The sequence below is a fragment of the Kryptolebias marmoratus genome, linkage group LG10 (assembly GCF_001649575.2).
Source record: "Kryptolebias marmoratus isolate JLee-2015 linkage group LG10, ASM164957v2, whole genome shotgun sequence".
In the NCBI taxonomy this organism is placed as follows: Eukaryota; Metazoa; Chordata; class Actinopteri; order Cyprinodontiformes; family Rivulidae; genus Kryptolebias; species Kryptolebias marmoratus.
The window spans coordinates 20,546,716-20,568,776 of NC_051439.1; the positions used below are offsets into that span (position 1 = coordinate 20,546,716).

At 41.3% G+C, this 22,061-nt stretch overlaps 1 protein-coding gene across 1 annotated transcript; it reads left to right on the forward strand.

Moving 5' to 3' along the window:
• Window positions 1-4,370: 4,370 nt before the first annotated feature.
• rin3 (Ras and Rab interactor 3) lies at window positions 4,371-21,814 on the forward strand. The gene is made up of 14 exons (XM_017434816.3): window positions 4,371-4,592; window positions 12,448-12,895; window positions 12,964-13,075; window positions 13,175-13,247; window positions 14,584-14,675; window positions 15,615-16,536; window positions 18,105-18,282; window positions 18,363-18,534; window positions 19,577-19,698; window positions 19,775-19,961; window positions 20,055-20,186; window positions 20,385-20,551; window positions 20,935-21,049; window positions 21,199-21,814. Exons 1-14 carry the CDS (start codon window positions 4,558-4,560, stop codon window positions 21,477-21,479), a joined length of 3,036 nt encoding a protein of 1,011 aa, XP_017290305.1. The 5' UTR covers window positions 4,371-4,557; the 3' UTR covers window positions 21,480-21,814.
• Window positions 21,815-22,061: the final 247 nt, after the last annotated feature.

Here is a 22,061-nt window from a genome sequence, read left to right on the forward strand (position 1 = left end):
TAACAGCAACACAGTTTTCATCCAAAAAACACTTACTGGAACAAGTTGCAGAGTCATTTAAAGGACATTAAAGAAGCATTACAGCAAAAATAGGAGAACTGCAAGGCTTCAAAACAACATTAAGATTAATAAAATCATTTTAAATACAATTAAAGGAAGAGTGTGTAACAATTACCCACCTTTAGTGGTCAAGTCATAGAGAGCCACCATCCACTCACCGTTTAGCAACAAATTGCATCTATATTGATCAGTTAAATTACATGTTAAGAAAACTTTACGTCACTCTGAAGCAAAAAGCAGCAGAAAAAACTGACATGTGTCTATCATCGATTTTGTTGTGTTTCTTTGTAATGTAATTGTTATTATTTGCTAAATGACATTCATATAAATGCAGGGAAATATTCTGAAAGCTGCGTTTCATTTGCAGGCAGCGCCGCTCGCCTCGGTCTTGTTAAAACGAGGCCAGTTGTTTCCATGACGCTTCATGTGATTGACAGAGACTGACTCACTCTCCTTTTTATCATGCTGCTTTGCTATGTGAGCTCAAGTGGTGTTGACTGTGTGTCTTTTGGAGAGAAATACTGAGACAGGAGGCAGAAGGGAGAAAAATCCCAGTCAACACGGTTAAAAAAAATAAAAATCACATCTGTCTGAGAAAAATGCAAAGTGACTTGGACAGAGTGGACAGGAGAGCATGTTGGGTTTGATAAAACTCTGTTTCCTGAGGTTTCTCTACTAATAAGGATCCAGGTTTGAACTTTACTGAAAAGCCATCATAAAACCGTGATTTTGGGCTTCGTTTTTCACACTGACACACAGATGGCAGGGTTGAAAAATGTCTGATTTTAGCATTTTCAGCTCCATTGTCACAGTTTGATTTAGCTGTTTTGTTGTTCACCAAACATTTGGCGGGCTTCTCATTTAGGTTGGTAAAATATTTATTTCCAATCAAATTAACCTCAGTGACATAAAAATGAAATGTTGGAAAACTGAGCACTAATTCCTAGACCTGAATGTTTTAATTTCTTATTTTTAGGGTAACAAAAATTGGTCTGAAAAGCCTCCAGGTGATCCAAAATGCTGCAGCGAGAGTTAAGATAATTAGATCACTTTAATTGACTTGAATTGAGACAATTGTTGCTGCTAATTAGTGCAAATTATAAATAAACTAAATAAAGCCTTGTTTATTTAGAAGATCACAGTCATTTGTCACCAAAATGAGCAAAACTGGAAAAAGGCCTTCGAGCCACGTTAAATCTTTAGAAGCAGGAAAGTATTAGCTGAGTCACAAGTTATTTGGAAAATGCCTTTTTACCCGTTTTGTTTTATAAAGGAGAAAACCTTTTATCAACGTGAGTGTCAACATTTCTGCCTCTGTTTCTCAGCACTACTGTTCAGGTCATCCAAGCATCAAACTTTCACCTCTTTATATTTTTTCTTTCCCATTTGTTCTGACTCTTAGATTGTATTTCTGGGTCATTATCCGGATTAATTTTTATTAGGTTGTGTATTTAAAATCACACTATGATCTTTAACCGTTAAAGCTGTGATGGCTAAACCTAACAAAACATGGAGGTGTTGTAAAAAAAAAAGTCAGCATATTCATTTCAAAGAAGGCAAAAACCTTGATATAAGCTGTTTTCATTAGGGCTGCATGATATTAGAAAAACTAGCGAAAAGCAGCCTCACAAAGTTGCTGTATCGGTTGTATTTTAGCCTTTGGCAATAAATATTACTTCCCATAAACGTTTTTACAATCCTGCATGAATTGATTTCCTTTAAATCTGTCTTTAAGCAGCTTTTCTATGCAAGCAATAATCTCATCACTATGCGCACTGTGGAAATTTGTAGCTATAAAAATGCAAATGGGAAACGGTTCATACTGAGCTATATTCTGGCTGGTTAGATGCTGGGCGGCAGCGCTGTGGCCTCACAGCAAATAGGTCGCAGGTTCGCCTGATGGGATGGTTAAATGGTTTTCAGTTTTACACTGTACGGACAGACATCCAATCATCAAAACCCCACTGAAATGCAGTCAAACCCAACAGCCGGCTCCTGGTAAACAAATGAATCACCTACTTCAGCTGTTCGGAGTCTATTTCAGCCGAAACGGAGACGAGCGGCCAAGTTCGGGGAAAATAAAAGACAAAGAAATCTGTTGTGAAGCACCACAGCAGGCCTGCGGATCAGCATATGGTGGCAAAACACCGATACAAACACAACAAATCACATTTTCACTGCAACGATGGAAAAACCAGGAAAGACGGCTGACAAAAACGGCTTTTTTACGGTGGTGTGAAAAGGGGTCCTTATTCTTTTGCATTTTTGTCACACTTAAATGTTTCAGATCAAACAAATTTAAACATTAGACAAAGATAACACAAGTTAACACAAAACAAATTAACTGTGGTTAAGATCTATCAGTCTGGAAAATGTTATAAAGCCATTTTTAAAGCTTTGGGACTCCAGCGAACCACACAGATGGAGAAGAACCTTCCCAGGAGTGGCCGCCGACCAAAATGACCCAAAGAGGGCAGCGACGACTCATCCACGAGGTCAGAAAAGAGCCAAAACAACATCCAAAGAAGGCAGCAAAAGTCTGATTAAAAGCTAAAAGTAGCAAAAGGTTACCTAAATGCTAAAAAGGTAAAATGCTAGCTAAACATAGCAAAACCCTAGCTAAATGCTGAAGGTAACAAAAGGATAGTTAAAAGCTAAAAGTAACAACAGCAAGCCAAAACCCTGAGATAGCAAAAAGGCTATTTAAAAACTAAAAGACGCAAATGCTTGCTAAAAGCTAAAAGTAGAAAAACACTAGCTAAAACCTAATGTAGCAAAAAGATGGCTAAAAGTAGCAAAAGGCTAACTAGAAGATAAAACTAGAAAAAGGCTAATTAAAAGATAAAAGTAGCAAAAGCTAACCTACCAGCTCAAAGTAACAAAGTTTAGCCAAAAGCCTAAAGTAGCAAAAGGCTAGTTAAATGCTAAAAAGTAAAATGCTAGCTAAACATAGCAAAACCCTAGCTAAATGCTGAAGGTAACAAAAGGCGAACTAAAAGCTAAAAGTAACAACAGCAAGCCAAAACCTTAAGGTAGCAAAAATGCTAGCTAAAAGCTAAAAGTAGAAAAACACTAGCTAAAACTGAATGTAGCAAAAAGATGGCTAAAAGTAGCAAAAGGCTAATTAAAAGCTAAAAGTAGCAAAATTTAACCTAATAGCAAAAGGCTATCAATGCATTTCTTTGTGGTAAACATTTGTAAATAAAGTCAAATATTTTAAAAATATTTTTTTAAATATATTTTAAAAGTAAAACCAAACATCACAGCACGCAACTCCTGAATGAGCTGAATGTTTTGATACAAAAGCAGCTAAAATAGTTACACTGTTAGTAAATTTAAGTTGCTTTAAGTTTTTGATTATCAGATTATTCAAGCACCAAATGTCTTTAATTAGTTTTATTTGTACTATTTTAACCCGTTTAGTTTTTTTTACACTACCCCAGCTGTGATGACAGTTTCCTTTCTGATGCTTTAGTTGAAAAACGTTTAATTTTGGTCTGTAGTGAACGGTGGAGTTTATTGTTTTAATTAGTGAGATTCTTAGGGTTGTGGCTCCCTCTGGTGGCCGCTCGATGCCACTGAAACCTCGCTTGAGGTCAGCTTCACACCTGATTGTCATCCACAGACGGTTTTACTTGGCCAAAAGTCTACAGTGAACACACTTTGACCACAACGAGTGATGTTCATACAGGAAGTAGCTGCTTTCTGTCTGGGTGCGTCTTTGACGTGCAGTTCTTTCAGTCTGTGCAGTGTTTGGGGTTTTCTTTTACGCCCTGAGACCACCAGATCATTGGAGCAGAGCGGAGGGAGGGGGGTCTGTTCTTGCTTGTGGGTTTCTGTTGCAAATTAAAACGCAGAAAAAAAAAGTGTTGAACACTCAGGAATGTGAGAGAGCGAGCCCGAGGCGGCGAGTGACCTTGGCCAGTAAATGCCAGTAAATTCACCAGTGAAAAAGGACACAGAAGAAGAGATAACAGCAAAAGCAGGGAGAAGGGGGGTCAAAAAAAGTGTGAGTCTTGCAGAAAACACGAAGCTGAACATTCCTCAGGCTGAAAAGGGGGGGCATCTGGAAAACTTTAGGAGCAAATGGGAGGGGGGGGAGGCTGAACGGAGATGTCAGAGGGGTTGTGTTTCTGTTAGAAGATTTAAAGGTGTAGGGAACGACTTTGGTGTGAATAGGAAAGCCCATCAGTGACAGAATGACAGAGTGTTAAATCTATAGACAGAAGACACAGTGTGTTTAAAAAAAAAAAAGAAAGAGATCCAGCAGGGGGAAGTCCTGACTACCACGCTCGGCCCTTTCCTGCCTGACGATGAGCTCAGGAAGTTAAGGCTGAAACTGAGGGGAGGGCTGACACACACACACATTTTCCCTTTGCCTTGTAGTTTTTCCCTTTTACAGTCCCGCTCCGATCATAGAGCAGGAAGAGAAAAGGAGGTGGGCTTTCTGATGGATCAGCGCGAGGCGGAGGAATCGAACCCCCACACCGTGGAAGTATGATGGAGGCCAGCGTCGTTTCCCACAGTTCAGGGTGAGTTTGTCGGGACTCTTTGGAAATGTCGCCGGGTAAACAGAGCGGGGACTCTGTTCTGTTAGTCGTGATGGCTGTAGAAGGGATGACCGAGGGGTGGTGGGGGGCTCGGGGTCCAAAGTCAGACAGCCAGAGCAGGAAAAACAGATGTGATGACTCACTGCCTCATATTTAGGTCAATGGCTTCTCAGAGGCTGAAGAAGATCCCAGTTTTTCCACAAACCTGATTATCTATCTTCGTCTTGTTGCAGAAATGTTTTCAGTTTTAGCTTTTCCTACTTTCATCAAGAAATGTAAGCATGTAGGAGTTTAACAACATGTAACAATGGACTGCAAATCAGAATTTATGCTTATAACTACTTATAATCTGATTTGTTCAGCTACTCGTTTGTCTTCAGAAAGCAGAGCCGTTTTACGTTTAAGTCAGTTTGAGAAACTTAAAAATAGTTTGAGTCACATTTCTACAAGTTGATGCAATTTCCTGAAGTAAAATGAAACATCTTTGACGCGTTTTGGTCAATGTCTCAAAGGAAACCGGTGCATTTTCATTCTTGTTTTTTGTTTTTTTAACATCTGTGTTCGTAGCAGCTGCTTTTAGGAGGTGGAGTGAATCCTCGCTCTTTAAGGTGGTATCAAACTGGGCTGCGACTTGTTGTTGAGGGAGTCTCCCTAATGTCTCCACGAGACACAAGGCTCTTTTACAAAATACCTCAACCCGGGACTTAGATGCCTTCTGGCCGCCTCGGTGTGAGAAGCCAACCCGCCCCTGGTGTGCCTTAGTGCCGCGAAGCGAGGTAGTAACAGAGCCGAAACGGTCCACACGTGAAAAGGTAAGCCGGCTACCCGGCTCATCGAAGTGATGAAAGATGCTCTGTGTGACTACAACAAACAGAAGATCGATGATGACGCTCAGCAACTTTGCATTCAGCTTTAAAAAAAACTGCTAACGACAAAGAGCCTTGCTAAACTGAGTTAATTTGTCGTGTTTTAACGCGTTGAGCTTAATCCAGCTGAGTTCTGCTTCACTTTTTTCCATCAGTGATTTACGAATGGCCAGAGGCAGAATAAAGTCAGATTGGTCTTTGCGGACATTTTGCAGAAATGTCCAGAGGCATGCAGCCCTGTCGCTGGAGTTCTGAACTTAAATATCTCTTGAAATGGTCACAAAGTTGTCATGGGTGCCTGGAACCCACCTGAACTGCGTCGCAGGCGTGTCCGACCCGTCTCCGACCCGTCTCCGAGCCTGAAGAGTGCTGGAGCTGTCCTCTGATAAAACACACAGTCTAAAAACTACAATGATGTCAAATAATAACTAGAAGAACTCAGAGAGCGCAAACCTCCGCCAAGACCCATTATCAGTGTGATATAATGGGACTGATGACATCATCATGTGATGTCATCGCTGTATATTGAGGAAGTGCAAACCTCCGCCTAGGCCATAGGGTCATGAAAAAGTTGTAGGAGCTGGATTGTGATCCCGATCACCGCCAAAATTTAATAATTTCTTCTTTGTGACAACCTCAACATCTCCTGAAAATTTCATCCAAATCTGTTCTTTACTTTTTGAGTAATCTTGAGCACAGAGAAAGAAACGTTACCAAAACCATAACTTCCTTGGCGGAGGTCAGTTCTTCTTCTCAAAAAATCTGCCTGACTTCATTTAAAAAGTGCATTGCAGCAGATTAAACCATAAACGTTTAGGGGGGCTGCTGAGGTGAGCAACGAAATAATGTGCGCAGCCAAGAATGCAGTTTTTGCAAGCCGTGCATAGAAAAATAAGCCGCGATTTTTAAAGACTGGATGCTCACAACAAAGACTCGCGGCTCGTTGGTTACTTTGGTCGATAACACTCGGAGTACAGTGAGGTTGCAACAAAAAATGCTAGTATTTTCTCACACCAACTGCTGCAGCTCAGCTTCAATCCAAACGTACATTTGGAGACTAACTACTATCAACAGACAACTCTTATAGCAGGTTATAACCTCACTAGAGACGTTTTAGCACCTCAAACAGAATGTCATTTCTAACCACAAACAGTTGGTAATCGTCCTGTTTTTTTAAATCAAATTTCATGAGTTAATTGGTAAAACACTACACAGCAAATAAAAATGTTGAAATCATGGAATGACCAGCTGGAGGACAAAACGTTGAGTCTAAAATGACACAGTACTTCCTTCGTCACCTAATGTCTCAGGAAACAGAGAGCTAACATTAGGAAGTTTTGCTGACAAGTAAAGATTCATCAAAGCTGTTCCAGTATTAATAATTTCTGATCCTGCTGATTCAGTAAATGGGGGTTAGTAATTTCCAGTTTTTAATAATGATGTATTTAAAAATGGCCAGTCACAAGTTGAATTTTCTCCTCGGGATGTAAAAATTAGAAAATAAACACTTAAATAATACACGTTTTATACTGTGGTTCCCTGAGTTAATAGCAAATGCAAATGATTTTAAGTTTTGAGGCCAAGATATAACACTTTGATCGGAAATTGATGCTGACAATCAAGATAAGGAGGCTGGTTTCTGTGATGAAACAGTTTCCTGAAAGTTTTTATGACTCCCCGAATGAGATATTTTCAGACCCCGCAGATCCCAAACAGAAAGAGAGAAGGGTTTGGGTTTTGTCAAAGCTTGCAGTGACTTCAGTAATAATCTGCTCTCAACCACATCCTTTTAAAGGAACAAACCGTAAGTTAGGGTTAGGGCTCATTTTCAGGCTACTTTTTATATTTAAAAAAAAACTTACTTTAAAGAATTATAAATGCTTCAGATTGTGATTCATTTTTCCTACACATTGCTGAGAATTGCTGAGGTCTTGTGACGCTGAGCAAGGTCAGCGATGGCTTTAAGTCTTTTACTCATCAGAATGTTACGGTAAAAATGTACATGTACAAAAATTTTTAAAAAGCTCTATTTTTAGATGTCTTGGTTAAAACCAGACTTTCCAAAGAGCTTACCAGCCCTGAATCCCATAATAGTAATAATGTTTTTAATGACTCAATGTTTTCCAAATGCTTCATTTTACTCATTTCCAATTAGATGCAAGCCTCCAATTCATTGCTTAATTAATTAATTAAGATCCCTAATCCTGCCATGGTCTTGGTGGTAAATGCTAGTTAAAATGGAGCTCATTTACCATTAGTTATATTTATTTAAAGAGGTACATAATGCTGTACTATATGCTGTTTAGACACTTTAGCAAAAGACTGATTAGCATGAAGTAAATGTATTCACATACTGTGAAAGAATGTGATTTTTTAAATACTTTTTTTATCACCCTCAGGGGCCTCCTGGTACTAGTTACAGGCACATATTATGGTAAACCGTTATTCACCAGATAATAATCACCAATCATTATTATCAAAGATCACATAAAAACCAGCTTAATAATAATCACTAAAGCCAAAAGTTACTTAAATTACTCTGGTAACATGAAAACCTAACTAAACAGCCAAGACATTACTTATTACAGACAAATGACAAACCAGGAGGTAAAAATATTAATACCCAAATTCAGATGAAGTGAAAGAAGTCAAAAAATATGTGTGAGGTTGACGCCTTTAAAACAGGAAAAACACAAATTTGCATATCTAATGTGATGGACATTTATAATAGCAGCACAACTCTTAATAAATGCAGCTTAAAAATTCTTACTTTTCGAAGTTATACTTTTTTAATTTCTTCTTTAGTCCTGAGAAGGCAGTGGATGCTCTGTCTTAAGCTCCTGCGGCTCTTACCGCTACAAGCTAGCTAGCTAGCTAAAACACTTTGTCTTTAAAAACAACAAATCTTTGGGAAGATTTAATTTTTTATGCATTAGTTATTCCTTACCTAGTCGACGTTCTGTCATATTTAAATTTGTCCGTTCGTTTCTTATCTAAACGAAGAAATCGGCTCAAAACCAGCCGTTGGTTAACGTTAACTAGTTAAAAGAAAAAACAACATATTTCAACTGCACTCTTTGGACCCGCCCAGCTCAAACATTAGCCAATTAAAACAGAGCAATTTGTCTCGTCAATAGGCGCGCTCTTCATTAGCCAATAAGAGCCTAGAAATGTCTGGCAACGGCTTTTCTTTGATACTGATTGGCAGATAGATAGATAGATAGATAGATAGATAGATAGATAGATAGATAGATAGATAGATAGATAGATAGATAGATAGATAGATAGATAGATAGATAGATAGATAGATAGATAGATAGATAGATAGATAGATAGATAGATAGATAGATAGATAGATAGATAGATAGATAGACCCTACATTGTACATTAGTATGAAGTAACTATCTGCTTATGTAGCAAATATGGAGCCCAGATGTTTTTAAAAGACCATAAAAGTCAGAATGTCTGTGCTGAGGTTGTTTATTCTTGCTCTGTTTTCACATTTAGCTGACCTAAAGGTAATTCTACTCTTTTTCTGTGAGGCTGTTTGGCATGAAATATCCTGTTTCTTCTTTTTGAGCTTCTTTCTAAAATAAAACTCAAGTCTGGAGTTACTGTTGACTATTAAAGTAAAGCCTTGGCATATTTTTAGGTTACGCACAAAAGGACAGACACAAAACAGGAAACAAATTATAAAGAAACAAAGACAGTGTTTTCCTTCCTGCCTTTGTGTCCCAGTTTCTTTGTATCTCATGTTTTCTTATCTGGTCTTTAAGTCATCTTTACGTATCTCTGCTTTAACCACATTGTTTGCAGTCATTCTTCAGCCTCTTCTTACATTTTTCCAACTCTCAGTGACGGAGCAAATTTATGGCTGTTTTTCTTTTTCTGTTGCAAATAGTTCAACTTTGCTGGCTCAAAACTAAAATCATCTGAGGAAGTTTGTTTCAGAAATTACAACTCTTTTATTAAAATAAACTAAGCCTGACTTGATCATATTTCAAAATCAAAATAATTAAAAGGATCTGTTTGCCATGCAGCCATGGAGGATTTGAGGGAACATGTTTGCGTCTTGAGTCACTTCAATAAACCCTGATAAAGTGGCACATTAAACAGCTATAATGCAATAATTTGTCCTTTCATATCAATAATTAGCTGCTGATTTGGGGCATAAATGGGTGACAGAATTGACTGTGGTTTTCTGCAAGAAAAGCCGCCTGTTTTTTGTTCCTTCCTCAAACAAAAAGCTCAATAAAGCAGCAAAAAGCAGAAGTTTGAAGAGTTAGAACAGAATTTAACAGCATGGCAGAACTGTAACAAAAAACTTGGTGGAAATTATTTCATGTATTTTGCTTTGGCTGCTCAAATTTGGATCGAAAATGAAGAAGTGAGTAGGTGGAGAATAAAAATAAAGCTCACTAATGTCAGATTTCCCATTAAATTGTTATTTAATGGGAATTACATTTATATTAAGTTATTATTTAAACCAAAAGAAGCAAAATGCTAAAGCAAAACAATAACTAAAAGCTAAAAGGTGTAAAAGATAAAAGAAGCAAAAAGCTTGCTGGAAGTAGCAGAACGCCAATTAAAAGCTAAAAGAAGCAAAACGCTAAACACTAGCTAAAAGCTAAAAGGAGCAAAATACCTAAAAGTAGGAAAATACTAGATAAAAGCTAAAATGAAGCAAAAAGATTTCTAAAAACTAAAAATAGAAAATGACTACAAGCAGCAAACGTTTTGCTAAAAGCCAAAAGTATTGACAGGATAGCTGAAAAATACTAACTAAAAGTAGCAAAAAGAAAGGTAAAAGTTGTAAGTAGCAAACATTTTGAGTCAAAATAACTCATTTTGCCACATAACGTTACTTTCACAGATTGTCCAAATCAGCTACATGAGGAGGCAGAATGCAAACAGAACTTTTGCCTTGAATTTTGTTTTTCTGACGTTATTTGGTTGTTTACCCCCACATAAACAAATTGGATTGTGTGCAGCTGCGTGTGGACTCAAACATGACTTCGTCTGAGGTCATAGAGGCCGGAGTTACTGCAAACAAAACTAAAGCGCCACCAAATAATCAGTGATATGGTTCGTGTCTTTTAGTTCAATGCCACGACGATTCAGACGTTGGAGTCAGAATGTCTGCCATATTCAAACATGTTTATCTGCAAGGACATTTAGACGTCAGGAGATCCAAATTAGGAGACTGAAGCTGTCTGATGATAACAATAACAAATCTCCCTCAGCTGTCAGGCTCTGAGTCCTTCAAATTAAAAATCGTGGAGCCGTCATCAGAGAAGTCGGGTAGTAACACCTTTTCGTGTCAGTTCCCTTGAACAACAAAATCAAACAAACAGAGAGGATCTGGACCGTGACGGGGGTCGTCTCAGCTCTGTCCCTGTAATGGTCTCTGAAGGCTCTCCTGACAGCTCTGCTGCCATCTGAGAATCGCATTAATTGGCTTAAAAAGGACGCCGACCGGAAGGTGGGTTTTCTCAGACGTGGAGAACTTCATCAGATCTCAACTTGTGACCTTTATATTCTGAGTGAAACATACTCTGAAAAGTATTTATTGTACTGGATTCTGGAGCAGAAAAGTTATCTTCAGAATCATAAAGACAACAAGAAGCAGTTTCCCTGCCTTCTTTGTTTGTATTTCTGCCTCCCGTCACTAAATGGTTAAAAGTGAACGATGACGTTTTTTACCTATGTCAGCAAAATATCTCATGTACCACTAGATGGATTTTAATGAAACTGTACGTCTACAACTAATTATCTTTTCAAAGCAATGCAATTCAAGATGGCTGCCACAATCAACTAACCTTATAAAGCACTGAAATGGTTATAATTTCATCGTTTTTACACCTATTGAGCTAAGATTTGGTGTGGTAGTAGCTGAGAGTCATTCACAACTCATGCTTAAAACTTTAGCTTTAGCTGTTGGTGGCAGCAGTGTGTCTGTTAGCAAAATATGCCATGAACTACTGGATAAATTTCAATGAAACAGACATTCGTCTAACTTTTGGAGTCAATTCAATTTGAAATGGCCGCTTAAGCTAGTCAGTATTATAGCTATAACTCAGTCAGTTTTACAACTAACTAAAGAACTAAAAGCAACCTTAAACACTGTTACCTTAAAATAAGCGCACAGCTAAAAATAAAAATTTTTGTGCTGATCTCAGATGATTTTGGTTTCTGAGGTTTGTTCTGTATGAACGTTCGGAGGCTGGTGAGAACTGCTCCTTTCACTCGTTTCACGCCTTCCTCTCACGCGTTGAGTGAATTATAAACAGCACAGGAAAGTCTTACAGTTAAAACCTTTCACAGGTGAGCCACGGAGTTAATGAAGCATTTTACTCTGCGCCTAAAAACACTCACCATCTAAAGTGTTTTACACTAAAACAGAAAGAGTCGACTCTGAGCCTGCATTCAAGTCTTAGAAACTACTGGAAAAAATGTAAATCATCTTAACCTTTGACCTGTTTGTTCTCCTTTTCTGTTAAGAAGCTGGAGCGTCTAAAGATAACCAGCTTTTTCTTTATTTTTAGACCAAAGTTTTAACTTTCAGGTTTGTTAGTTGAGGGAACTTCTCATCCCGAGTCTTATTTTCGAAGCTGAAAGACATTGTCTCATTGTTTAGCTAATTGGTTTGGTTTTACCTTCCACCTACACAGTAAGTATTGTTTCCTGCTGCAGAAACCACCCGTTAAACCTTCCCCCAGCTTCAGGGTGTGGAGCAAAACTAAATTAGCTTACAGCTAAAGCGCAAGAACAAAAATAAACTTGGGTCTTTTAAAGCCACAGAAAACATGTTGAAGTCTCGCAGCTTTAAATATTTCAGACTCTTTGAAGAGAGGCTCTGTGGAAAGGTTATGAGCAATTAACATCTTACCTGTTGCAGATAGATAGTTCATCCCGTGTCTGATGTGTAAAACGGTGCTGAGCCTCTGAAATCTCCTCTCTTTTCTTTACAGTCACTCAGGCTCTCTGACAGGAGCCCTCGCCTCCTCACCCGTCTCCCCCTCTTCTCCTCTTCCTCCACCATCGCTGCCCTCCCACCCTCCGGCCAGGCCATGCCGACCCAGACCCCCGCCTCTCGGGCCTAAGTCCTCCCAGCTCCCCTCTCGACCTCCCCAGCCTCCAGCCGCCCCTATGTGTCTCCCTCCTGCTCCCCCGTCTCTTCCCCCTCCTCTTTCTCCCGTCGTCGTCTCTCCTCCTCACCCTGAACCGCCCGTGCCCTCTGACCCGACTACTCCTCCTTCCTCCCCCTCTCTCCCACCTGCTCCCGTCACCCTCCCACCCTCAGCAGCTCCTCCGTCGCTGAGCTCCGTGGATAAACTGGTCGGGAGTGTTTCTGTGTGGCGACCCGAAGGACTCACCCGAGACAAAAGCGTCTGTATTCTGGAGAAGGAGTTAGCAGGGGTAAGACCTTTTCTCTGCTTTCACCTGTTTTAGTGTCCCTCAGCCCCAGTAATTGCTGATATTTGCAGGCGTTCCTGGTTCACACTGCAGAAGATAAAGTCTTAATGATTTCAGTCCGACTGCCCGATGAGCAGGGAGCGCCACGTGTTCACAATCTGACCATCAAGCAACACAAAACATGTAGGCGTCCGCGACAAACACCTGTACACGGGAATATATCACAAAAAAATATATAAAAATCCATTGATGGTTCACTTTTAAACTGTTTTCTGTTCTCAGTTGTTCACTTGGAGGGATCCTCTCTGGTTTTTGATGACATTTTCAAACTGATCTCCTTCTACTGTGCCAGCAGGTACGACACACACACACACACACACACACACACCTAGAGGCACACACACGTCTTTATCCAGCAGCCAGTGGTCTTGATCAACAGTTTTAATAGTTTTCTTTTACTTTGGAGGCTTTTTCCTCTCAGTTTCAGTCCTCGTACCCGACCATTTTCAAAGAAATGTTTATTTTAGCTTGTTTGTTTGTTTGTTTGTTTGTTTAGCTACTTAACTCTGACCCATAAATAATTAAGGCTGCTGAACCCAAAAAGCTTAACACGTGTTGTGTCGACACATAAAGGTAATATCTCACATGACTGCAACTGTCGGAGACTATTTGTGGCTCAAACTTGACTCAATATTAGGAGAAAAAGCTCTAATTTTCTCACTGAGTGTTTGCGACCATCCTTTTTTAAAATGTTTTAATGTCAGAGCTTACTTAAGGTAAATGGACTGTACTTATAGAGCACCTTTCTGTCCAATCAGGCCACTCAAAGCGCTTTACAACACAATCTGTGTCCTCATTTACCCATCCACACACATTCATACAGCACTGAATCTTTACAAAGCTAACCTGGAGAAATCATTCTACGGAGACTAATCAGTGCTTTAAGCTCCATTTATACACCGATGGAGCACATCCATAACTCTTATGGCGACATGTATGCAAACTCTGAGCTGGTTTTGGCTCAAATTTTGCCAGGAGTTTGTGGAAAAGTGCCGTTCACTGTGATTCCAAGTAAACATTTGAGTATTTTCCCACAAGTTTGTGTCCAACTAGTCCTCAAGAGTCGCAGCCCAGTGAGATAATGTAATACCATTAGCAAAAAAAATCAAATTAAATGGGATTTTTAGGCTCTTTTTTACCAGCAGCCTGTCATAAAGTTAGACTTTGTTCCCATTCTTTAGTTGAATTGTTAAAAAAAATACCAGAAATAACAGTTTGACAGAAAGAAAATATGAATTTGGCGTCTAAAAGGTGACTTCCAAAGAGCTGTTACCTAAAATATTTTGAGTAAGACTACAAAAAAAGGATGTGTCAGGCCTGAAGATGAACAGAATCCAAATCTGAAACGGGAAAAACAAATCCAGCAAAGATCCGACACGAGACCTGAGAAATGCATCCTCCTCCAGCTGATCGTCTGCTGAGTGCCACGTTTTCAGCTAATATGAATAATCTGTTGGCGCAAAAATGTAAATTTATGCCTGACATCTGTCTCCTTGGAAGCAAAATAATAAAAAAAACAGTGCTGTTCTAAACCCAAATACAATTTATTAAAAACCAAAACTGTCAAATTTACATTCATTTACAAACTGACATTAATTACCTGAGTTTTTATGGATAAATCTCCCAATCAGAGACATCCTCGCCATCTCGTTGAGGCTACCCCAGGCCGTCACCGCGGCAACGAAGAAAGAGGAGCTGGAGGTCATCTCAGCCTTGGGTGCAGGTAAACAGCTTCACTAATTAAACAACCAGCTGCAAACAGCGCATTAAATGGAAACAAACAGATACAGGTTGAACGTTTTATGAAGGAATGATGTCACACGAGCGATTAATTGGTGGCTCGGAGCGGAGACCTGTTGAAGTTTCTGACTGAAGCAGCGTTTCGGTGTTAATCCTCCTGCTGCCTGTGGGTCACAATGACTCACGAAGCCTCGGTTTTAAAACTGAGTCAGAAACAAAGCAAGTGAGTCAGTCTGTTCTCATGAAATACCAAAATAAAAAAACTCACAAGGTCGTGTTTCACGTTTATAGTTGGGGTTTTTTTTCCTGAGCTTTAACCTCATTCGAGTGATTTGGCTGGAAAACACAATTTATGCTGCCCACGCTGAATAAAATAAACTAAATTAAATCACATAAAAAGGTCTTTAAGCTCTGAGGTTTTGCATTAAACATAAACAAAATGATCATTCACAGGCTTTAAATGCAGCATTAAATGAGCAACAACACGTAACGTTTACCACTTATTTGACAAAAAGTTAATTAAATTTCAGGAGCAAAACAAGCCCAAATCATCACCCTTCCACCACCGTGCTCAACAGCTAGTCTTTGCGTTGGTTGCCTCCAAACGTGCCGCTGTGCATTATGGGTAAACATCTTGTAGTTTGTTCACAACCTGTGACGTTTGTCCTGTCATGACCTTTAACCTTTGACCTGCTGAGGCTTGTAGACGGAGGTCATTTCTTTTGTCGGTTGTGTAGATTTTTCTAAATAATAAAAGATTTTGCTAAATAATCCTGCCGTGTCGTAATCTCATGACAAGATAAGAACCAGATGATTCATTGCGGAAACGATTTTGTTGCGTAAGAAATCAAATAAAGTGGATTTTGCGGTGAGTAACGTTAACGTTTGAAGGATTTTTCACATTTCTCTGTTTTTGCTGCAGATTTCTGGATGTCTGATCTGAACCAGAAGAACCAGGACCTCCTGGTTCAGCCCAACCCTTACCTGTACGTAAACCCAGTCACTGTGGAAGAGCAGCCCAGCAAAGACCCCAACACCTCCTCCTCCGCCTCCAAATGTGACCCCATCCACAGCGAAAGCGTCGCCTCCTCCCAGCAGAACGGAGAAACCTCCAAGAGGCCGAGCCTGCAGGCCAAAGGTCCGACTCAAACCAGCCAGGAGACTTCGTACAAGCGCCCCCCGCCTCCTCGACCCCCAGGCCTGGGTTCAGGTACCGGGACGAACCTCTCCTCTCACCAGGCCTTAACTTCTGTGACTCCAGAGTCTGAGCGAAAGGAGGAAGGAGGAGGTAAAGAAGAGAGGAAGTCAATATCACCTCCTCCATCGAGGCCTCCCGTCCCCCTCCTGAGCCGAACTGCTCCACCTCTGCCCCCTGCTCCCCTACACCGCTCCACCTCCTCCTCCTCGTCCAGGAAAAGCTCAGTCAAAGAGAGGACAGGGGGAGACGATGGACAGAATCTTGCAAAGATAAATGAAAATAAAGGAAAAGAGAAACCAGGAGCAGGTCTGCTGAGTGAGGAGGCCGAGCAGGAGGCCAGCAGGAGAGACGAGGAGGACCTGAAGACGGTGAAGGAGGACAAACTAAAGTCCCAGGTCCCACCGCCGACAAAGAAACCATCCCGTCCCGTCCCTCCGCCCAGGACTAAACCATCCATCACAAACTCACCTGTGACCAATCAGAGCGCAGGGATGAAACCTCCCCCTCCATCTCCGGTGCGACGCCAAGACGTGTCGCTGTACTCACCGCAGGGCGGCGCTCCTCTGGGGCCAGACCTCGACTCCTGCTCCACCAGCAGCACCGAGGAGGAGGGAGAGACCAATCAGGAGCAAGACGCCAACCACAGGTAGGTGTGGGGCTCAGGTGAGTCCAGGTGGGGCCTTAACGGGTTTTAACAAGATTACACAAAAAATATGACAAAACACAGACAACATGTTGTAGAAACATGTAGAAAGAGCTGTTTCATGCTGATTAACATAAAATAAAATAAAAAACACACCTAGTCAGATAGAAACTGTTAAATTCAGAACATTTTCCTGCAGAGGATCAGAACAGATTTAGCTTCTTAAAGATAAAAAGTCCCATTTAAGAGAAATAAATCTCTGTTGTTTAATTAGCTCGTCAGGTGACAACGCAGATCAGCAAATGAAAATGTTTCAAACCTTGAAGTTTGTCCAGTTTGCAAAAAGTCACGCTCAAAGTATGTTTTCTGAATGACTCTCAGCTACCACTGAAGAAAATTTTAGCTCAATATCTATAAAACCAGCTGAGTTAGATTTATCTTTGTGTTGATCGGCTCATGAGATATTTCGCTAACATGCAGTGACAACATACAAAAACATTATCGCCCTCTTTCGACAACAAAAGCAGCCAAACTAGAACTTGATGCATGTAACCTTTAAATTGAGCCTAAAAACAAGAAGTCTGAACTTTTTAAAACGTTAACAGGGCAGACAAAACTTTTTATTTTTCAGTTCTTAGTAAATAAGGGGAAAAAAAGGAATTAAGAATTAATCCCAAGCGTTTATCAGGCGTCACTCTTTCTCCTTTTGTGGCTTACAACTACTTTAAGTGGAAAAACTCATGATAATTATTAATCACATTTGCTCACATTAACGCCTGAGGCCTGACAGCTGGCCTAAAAACACAGATTTTCATACTTTCATTGAAACTACAGCAAACTCCCTTGACTGTTTTATGAAAATCAGCGAAGCAGAACTAAAGATTTGCAAGTTTCAGTTGCACTTTTCCTTATGTAAAAAAAAATTAAAATAAAAAAACGGAAAGGGCCTTGGTTTTAAACTCCCTTTATTCTGACTTTACAACGTTTGTTTCACCTGCTGTTCACGTCTACAAGAACAAATAATCCCAGATGATTTATCAGACCTCAGCAGATCTCCGTCAGACTCGAGAAGACTTCCACATTTAGACTCAAGCTTCCTGCACGTAGAAAAATAAGTTCCTCTTTATGAGCCACAATGTTTGTACATTAGAAGAGGCTGGTTAACCTTTATGCTTCCTGTGACATCAATAAACAAATTAAACCGTCAGCCTTTTTAATCCACCTCCACGTGAAGTTAATTAGAAACTCCTACACTCCTTTGCTCTTTCTGGTAGAAAATAAATATTAATTTAATCTGGATTTAACTAGCTGAATGTGGTCGAATGTTGCAAAGTCAGGAAGAAAGAAGTTTAAATAGAACATTTGAGGTTTCTGAAACCCAATCCAGGTCGAAGATGAAGGTGAAGACTTTTGCTACGAACTCACAGAGTTGTGCTCATTTAATCAAATAAAACATATCAAACTGATCGGGCCAATTAAACGCTGACAATTATCCGAATCTGTAAAGTGGCACTGCAGCCTGTTCAGCTCTTTCAGCTGACTGAAGCACCTGCTGTATTTCTTTCCTCCAGGAGCCCCGCAGAGAGCCGCGGCTGTAAATCAGCCGTCAGGAGGACCCCCACCCTCATGCTGGACCGAGCCCGGCATCGCCTGTCCACCGTTCTCACCGGACTCATCTACCACGACGGCCGGCTCGCCAAACGCATCGTGGAGCTGGCCCGGGACCCTCTGAGCTACTTTGGGCACCTGGTGAGAACACAGAGGGGTTTGAAGTTCCTCCTCCCCCGGCTCGAGGCGTGAGAACAACAGTTTTTGTGCTCTGTGCTCAGGTGAAAGACCACCGAGCGTTCACCTTGGAGACCATGTCGAACCACCTGACCTCCACGGAGCTGCTGCAGGAGATCAGGCAGATGATGACTCAGCTGAAGAGTTACCTGCTGCAGAGCTCGGAGCTGCAGGTCATACTGGAGCCGCAGCATCAGTACACACAGGACAAACTGGGTAACTTTACTCTGTTAAATCAGGGCTGTCAGACTCCAGGCCTTGAGGCTCCGCTGTCCTGGAGGTTTTAGGTCTTTCTGCTCCAACATACCTGATTCAAACGGTTTAATCACCTCCTCACCAAATCATCAAGTTCTCCAGGAGCATGGCAACAAGTTGTTTATTTAAACCAGGTGTTTTAAAGCAGGAACACGTCTAAATCATGCAGGAGAGCGGCCCCCGGGGAACGGAGTTTGACACGTGTTAAATGGAACTAACGTTTTGGGAAGTAGCATCATCTCTGCAACTTCCTTTGACGAGTTTGTTTTGAAGCACATCTTGTTTCCTGGGGGCTGAGAAGAAAAAAAAGGTTAACGCCTATGAGGTCAGTTTCCCAGAAGAGCGCGAAGCTCTCAAAGTGTGTACTTCAGGCAGGTTAAACAACACTGTGAGTGTTGCATTGTGGGAAACGCAGTCCAAAATGATCCAAAGATATTCGTGTGAATGCTGACTCAGCAGTATTCCGTTCCTGTTTATAGTTTCTTCCAAATGTTCTCTTTTCATTTAATATCAAACCACTTTCGAGCTTTTTTAAGCGTTCATATAACAAAATAGAAAGTGTGCTGTGACTTTTAGTGTTTAACTTTTTTAATTGTTGAACTGTTTAATTCTATTTAGAAACATTTTCCCCATAAAATACCACTGACTTCTCTCCAATTCCATAAAAACATTCCCTGAAATCTACTTCAGCATACTCTATTCTTGACTTTTTATGCTCCTTTAAGCTTTTAGCTACGTTTATCAAAATATTCTTCGATCTCTAACAGATTGTGAGCATCTGTGAGCATAACATCGAGCGTAATGTCATTTATAAGCTTTAACCAGAATGACTTTAACTCCGCCCCTTTTTATTATAAGATGATTTTCATTTAAAACTCTGGCATTAAAGGCAGCTGGGACTTTATTTTGAAATGTGTTACATTTTAAGCTTTTGACGTTGCGGCTTGATTTCTTTTCTGTGCCATTTCCTGTTCGATGATGAGCGTTGCGCACATCTTTGCAGAGAGCATCGTGGAGGGGGCTCTGTGTAAAAGCGTCCTGAAGCCGCTGAAGGAGCCGATCTACAAGAGCCTGGAGAAGCTGCACGTCGGCGCTGGCAGCATGGAGCAGCTGGCACAGAACCAGGTGGACCATTTCACCAAGAGATGACAGATGTAAAGGAAGGCAAATGTTAAACTGTCTGTGTGTGTGTGTGTGTCAGTCTGTCATCCTCGGCAGCACCACCACAGCTTTAGGGATAACCACCGCCGTCCCCGAGGCCCCCGCCATGGAGAAGATCAGCATCAAACTGAACAAACTTCACCAGGAGTACTCTCCGCAGAAGAAGATCGAGCTTCTGCTGAAGACCTGCAAGATCATCTATGACTCCATGTCCATCAGCTGCCCGGGTCAGAACCACAGTGTTCGCAACACAACACACTGTAGACTCACTCTAACGTCCCTGCATGAAAAAGGCCATAAAAACATGTTTGTGTTCTCAGGGCGGGCCCACGGCGCTGATGACTTCCTCCCTGTAATGATGTACGTCCTGGCTAGATCCAATCTGTCCGCCCTGCAGCTGGATGTGGAGTACATGATGGAGCTGATGGACCCATCGTTAACGCTGGGGGAAGGTATGAACACAAACTGAGTCGTGCAACAAGATAACGAGCCCAAACAACGAATGAAGACAGAATCGAGGTGTTGCAAAAGTCCAAAGTCCAGAATCTAAACCTGACTGAGGAGCTGAGCAGAAACCTTCACCCTCATCTTCACGGTTCATTGGGCTCCTGATCTGAGTGTGTATCCTGTGTGTGTGTGTGTGTGTTCAGGCTCGTACTACCTGACCACCACCTACGGAGCGCTGGAGCACATCAAGACGTTCGACCAGCAGAGGTCAGCAACGCGGCAACTGAGCAGGGAGGTTCAGGACTCCATCCACCGCTGGGAGAGACGACGCACGCTCAACCAGGAGCGCGTCAACCAGGGATCTGTTCGGGTACAAAAAATAATGAGCCAGTGTCCAAAAAACGATCTTCAGAAATCCGGACAGCAAATGATCTGAACTGCACTCATTCTGTCTGGTTATTAGATCTGAAGCCTTGAGCGTCGACACCAAAAGGGCCCCCCGAGGGTCTTACTGCTATTAAGGATAGAGTCAAACATTCCTGACATGACAGGAATTTCTTTTAATAAAGGTCATAACTGCTGCAGCCAGTAAAGCTAAAATAAGACAAATAAACACAGAGAAAGTCTGAAGTTTATGCACAATTAGATATCATCACCATATTTTAACTCTGCTGCAGCGTTCAGTGCTTCCAACATGAACACGTCACAGCTCTTTCCTGCCACAAGTTAATCGTTCTTTTTCGTCTCTTGTAGGACTTCCTGACGGTGTACTGTCCTGAGGACGGCGTGAACCCCAAAACTCTGGGTGTGCTCCCCACGACGACCATCCAGCAGCTCTCTGAACAGTGCGCCGTGCGATTTGAACAAGGTAAAAGTTTGTTTTTCACTCCAAAACTCAAAGACCACAGATAACACTTCTTTTGCACCATTAAAGCCATGATTTTCCAGGAGATTGAGCTTAACACACAACATATAAAAGATAAAACTGAGCAGCAGCTGGTGTGATTCCTCCTGCAGAGTCCTACACGCTCAGTGTTTACAAGGACGAAGTCTTTCAGCCCGTCGCACCGACAGATTTGGCCCTCAGTGTGAAGAACAGCTGCCAACCAGGAGCCTACTGCTTCGTCTTCCACCCCGTCGGCCAATCAAGCGTCCAGCCGGTCCGCACAAGCCCCACAGCCCCGCCCCCACCTCCACCTCCACCTCCGCCTCCGCCTGCAGAAACCCTCCTCCCCTTCGACGATGTCAGCGCCGCAGGCCCCGAGGAGCCCGAGGAAGAGAGCCTGATCAACCTGTAAAGGCAGCAGCATCGCCATGGCAACCGCATCACCGTGCTGAGGTTTTCAAATCTCAGGTCTCACTTGAAAAAATGGATGAATTTGAAGCTGGAACTGAGAAAAAAGAAGAAAGCAGAGCTGAGTGTTTCTCACCCAGGGGTCAGGAACCCCAGCGGATGTGGTTTGCTACATGTAACGTGCACATATACGATCATGTTTATACTGTTTATACTCTGCAACATTTGATACAATCATTTGTAAAGTTCAGGCCTGGATCACAGCTAAGTTACTGTTTGAATCAGCAGCTGAAAGAACCAAAACTTTTCATGTCATGTAAATAAACAACCTTTTACTAACGGGAAGTTTTTCATCTGTGTTGGCAATAATGAGGTTTCAGAAATCAACATCGAAAGAAATTCTTACGTTTACATCTTTTGTTTCATTGTTTCATCAATTTGATTGAATTTCATATATACATCCATTCTTATATTTTAAGTCTAACACTTTTTTTTAAAGGATGGACAACATCAGGGCTAAAATTAGGTAAAGACACAGAAAAGATCCCGTAATTCTTTACACATGGAGCAGTTTAGTAGCTAAAGG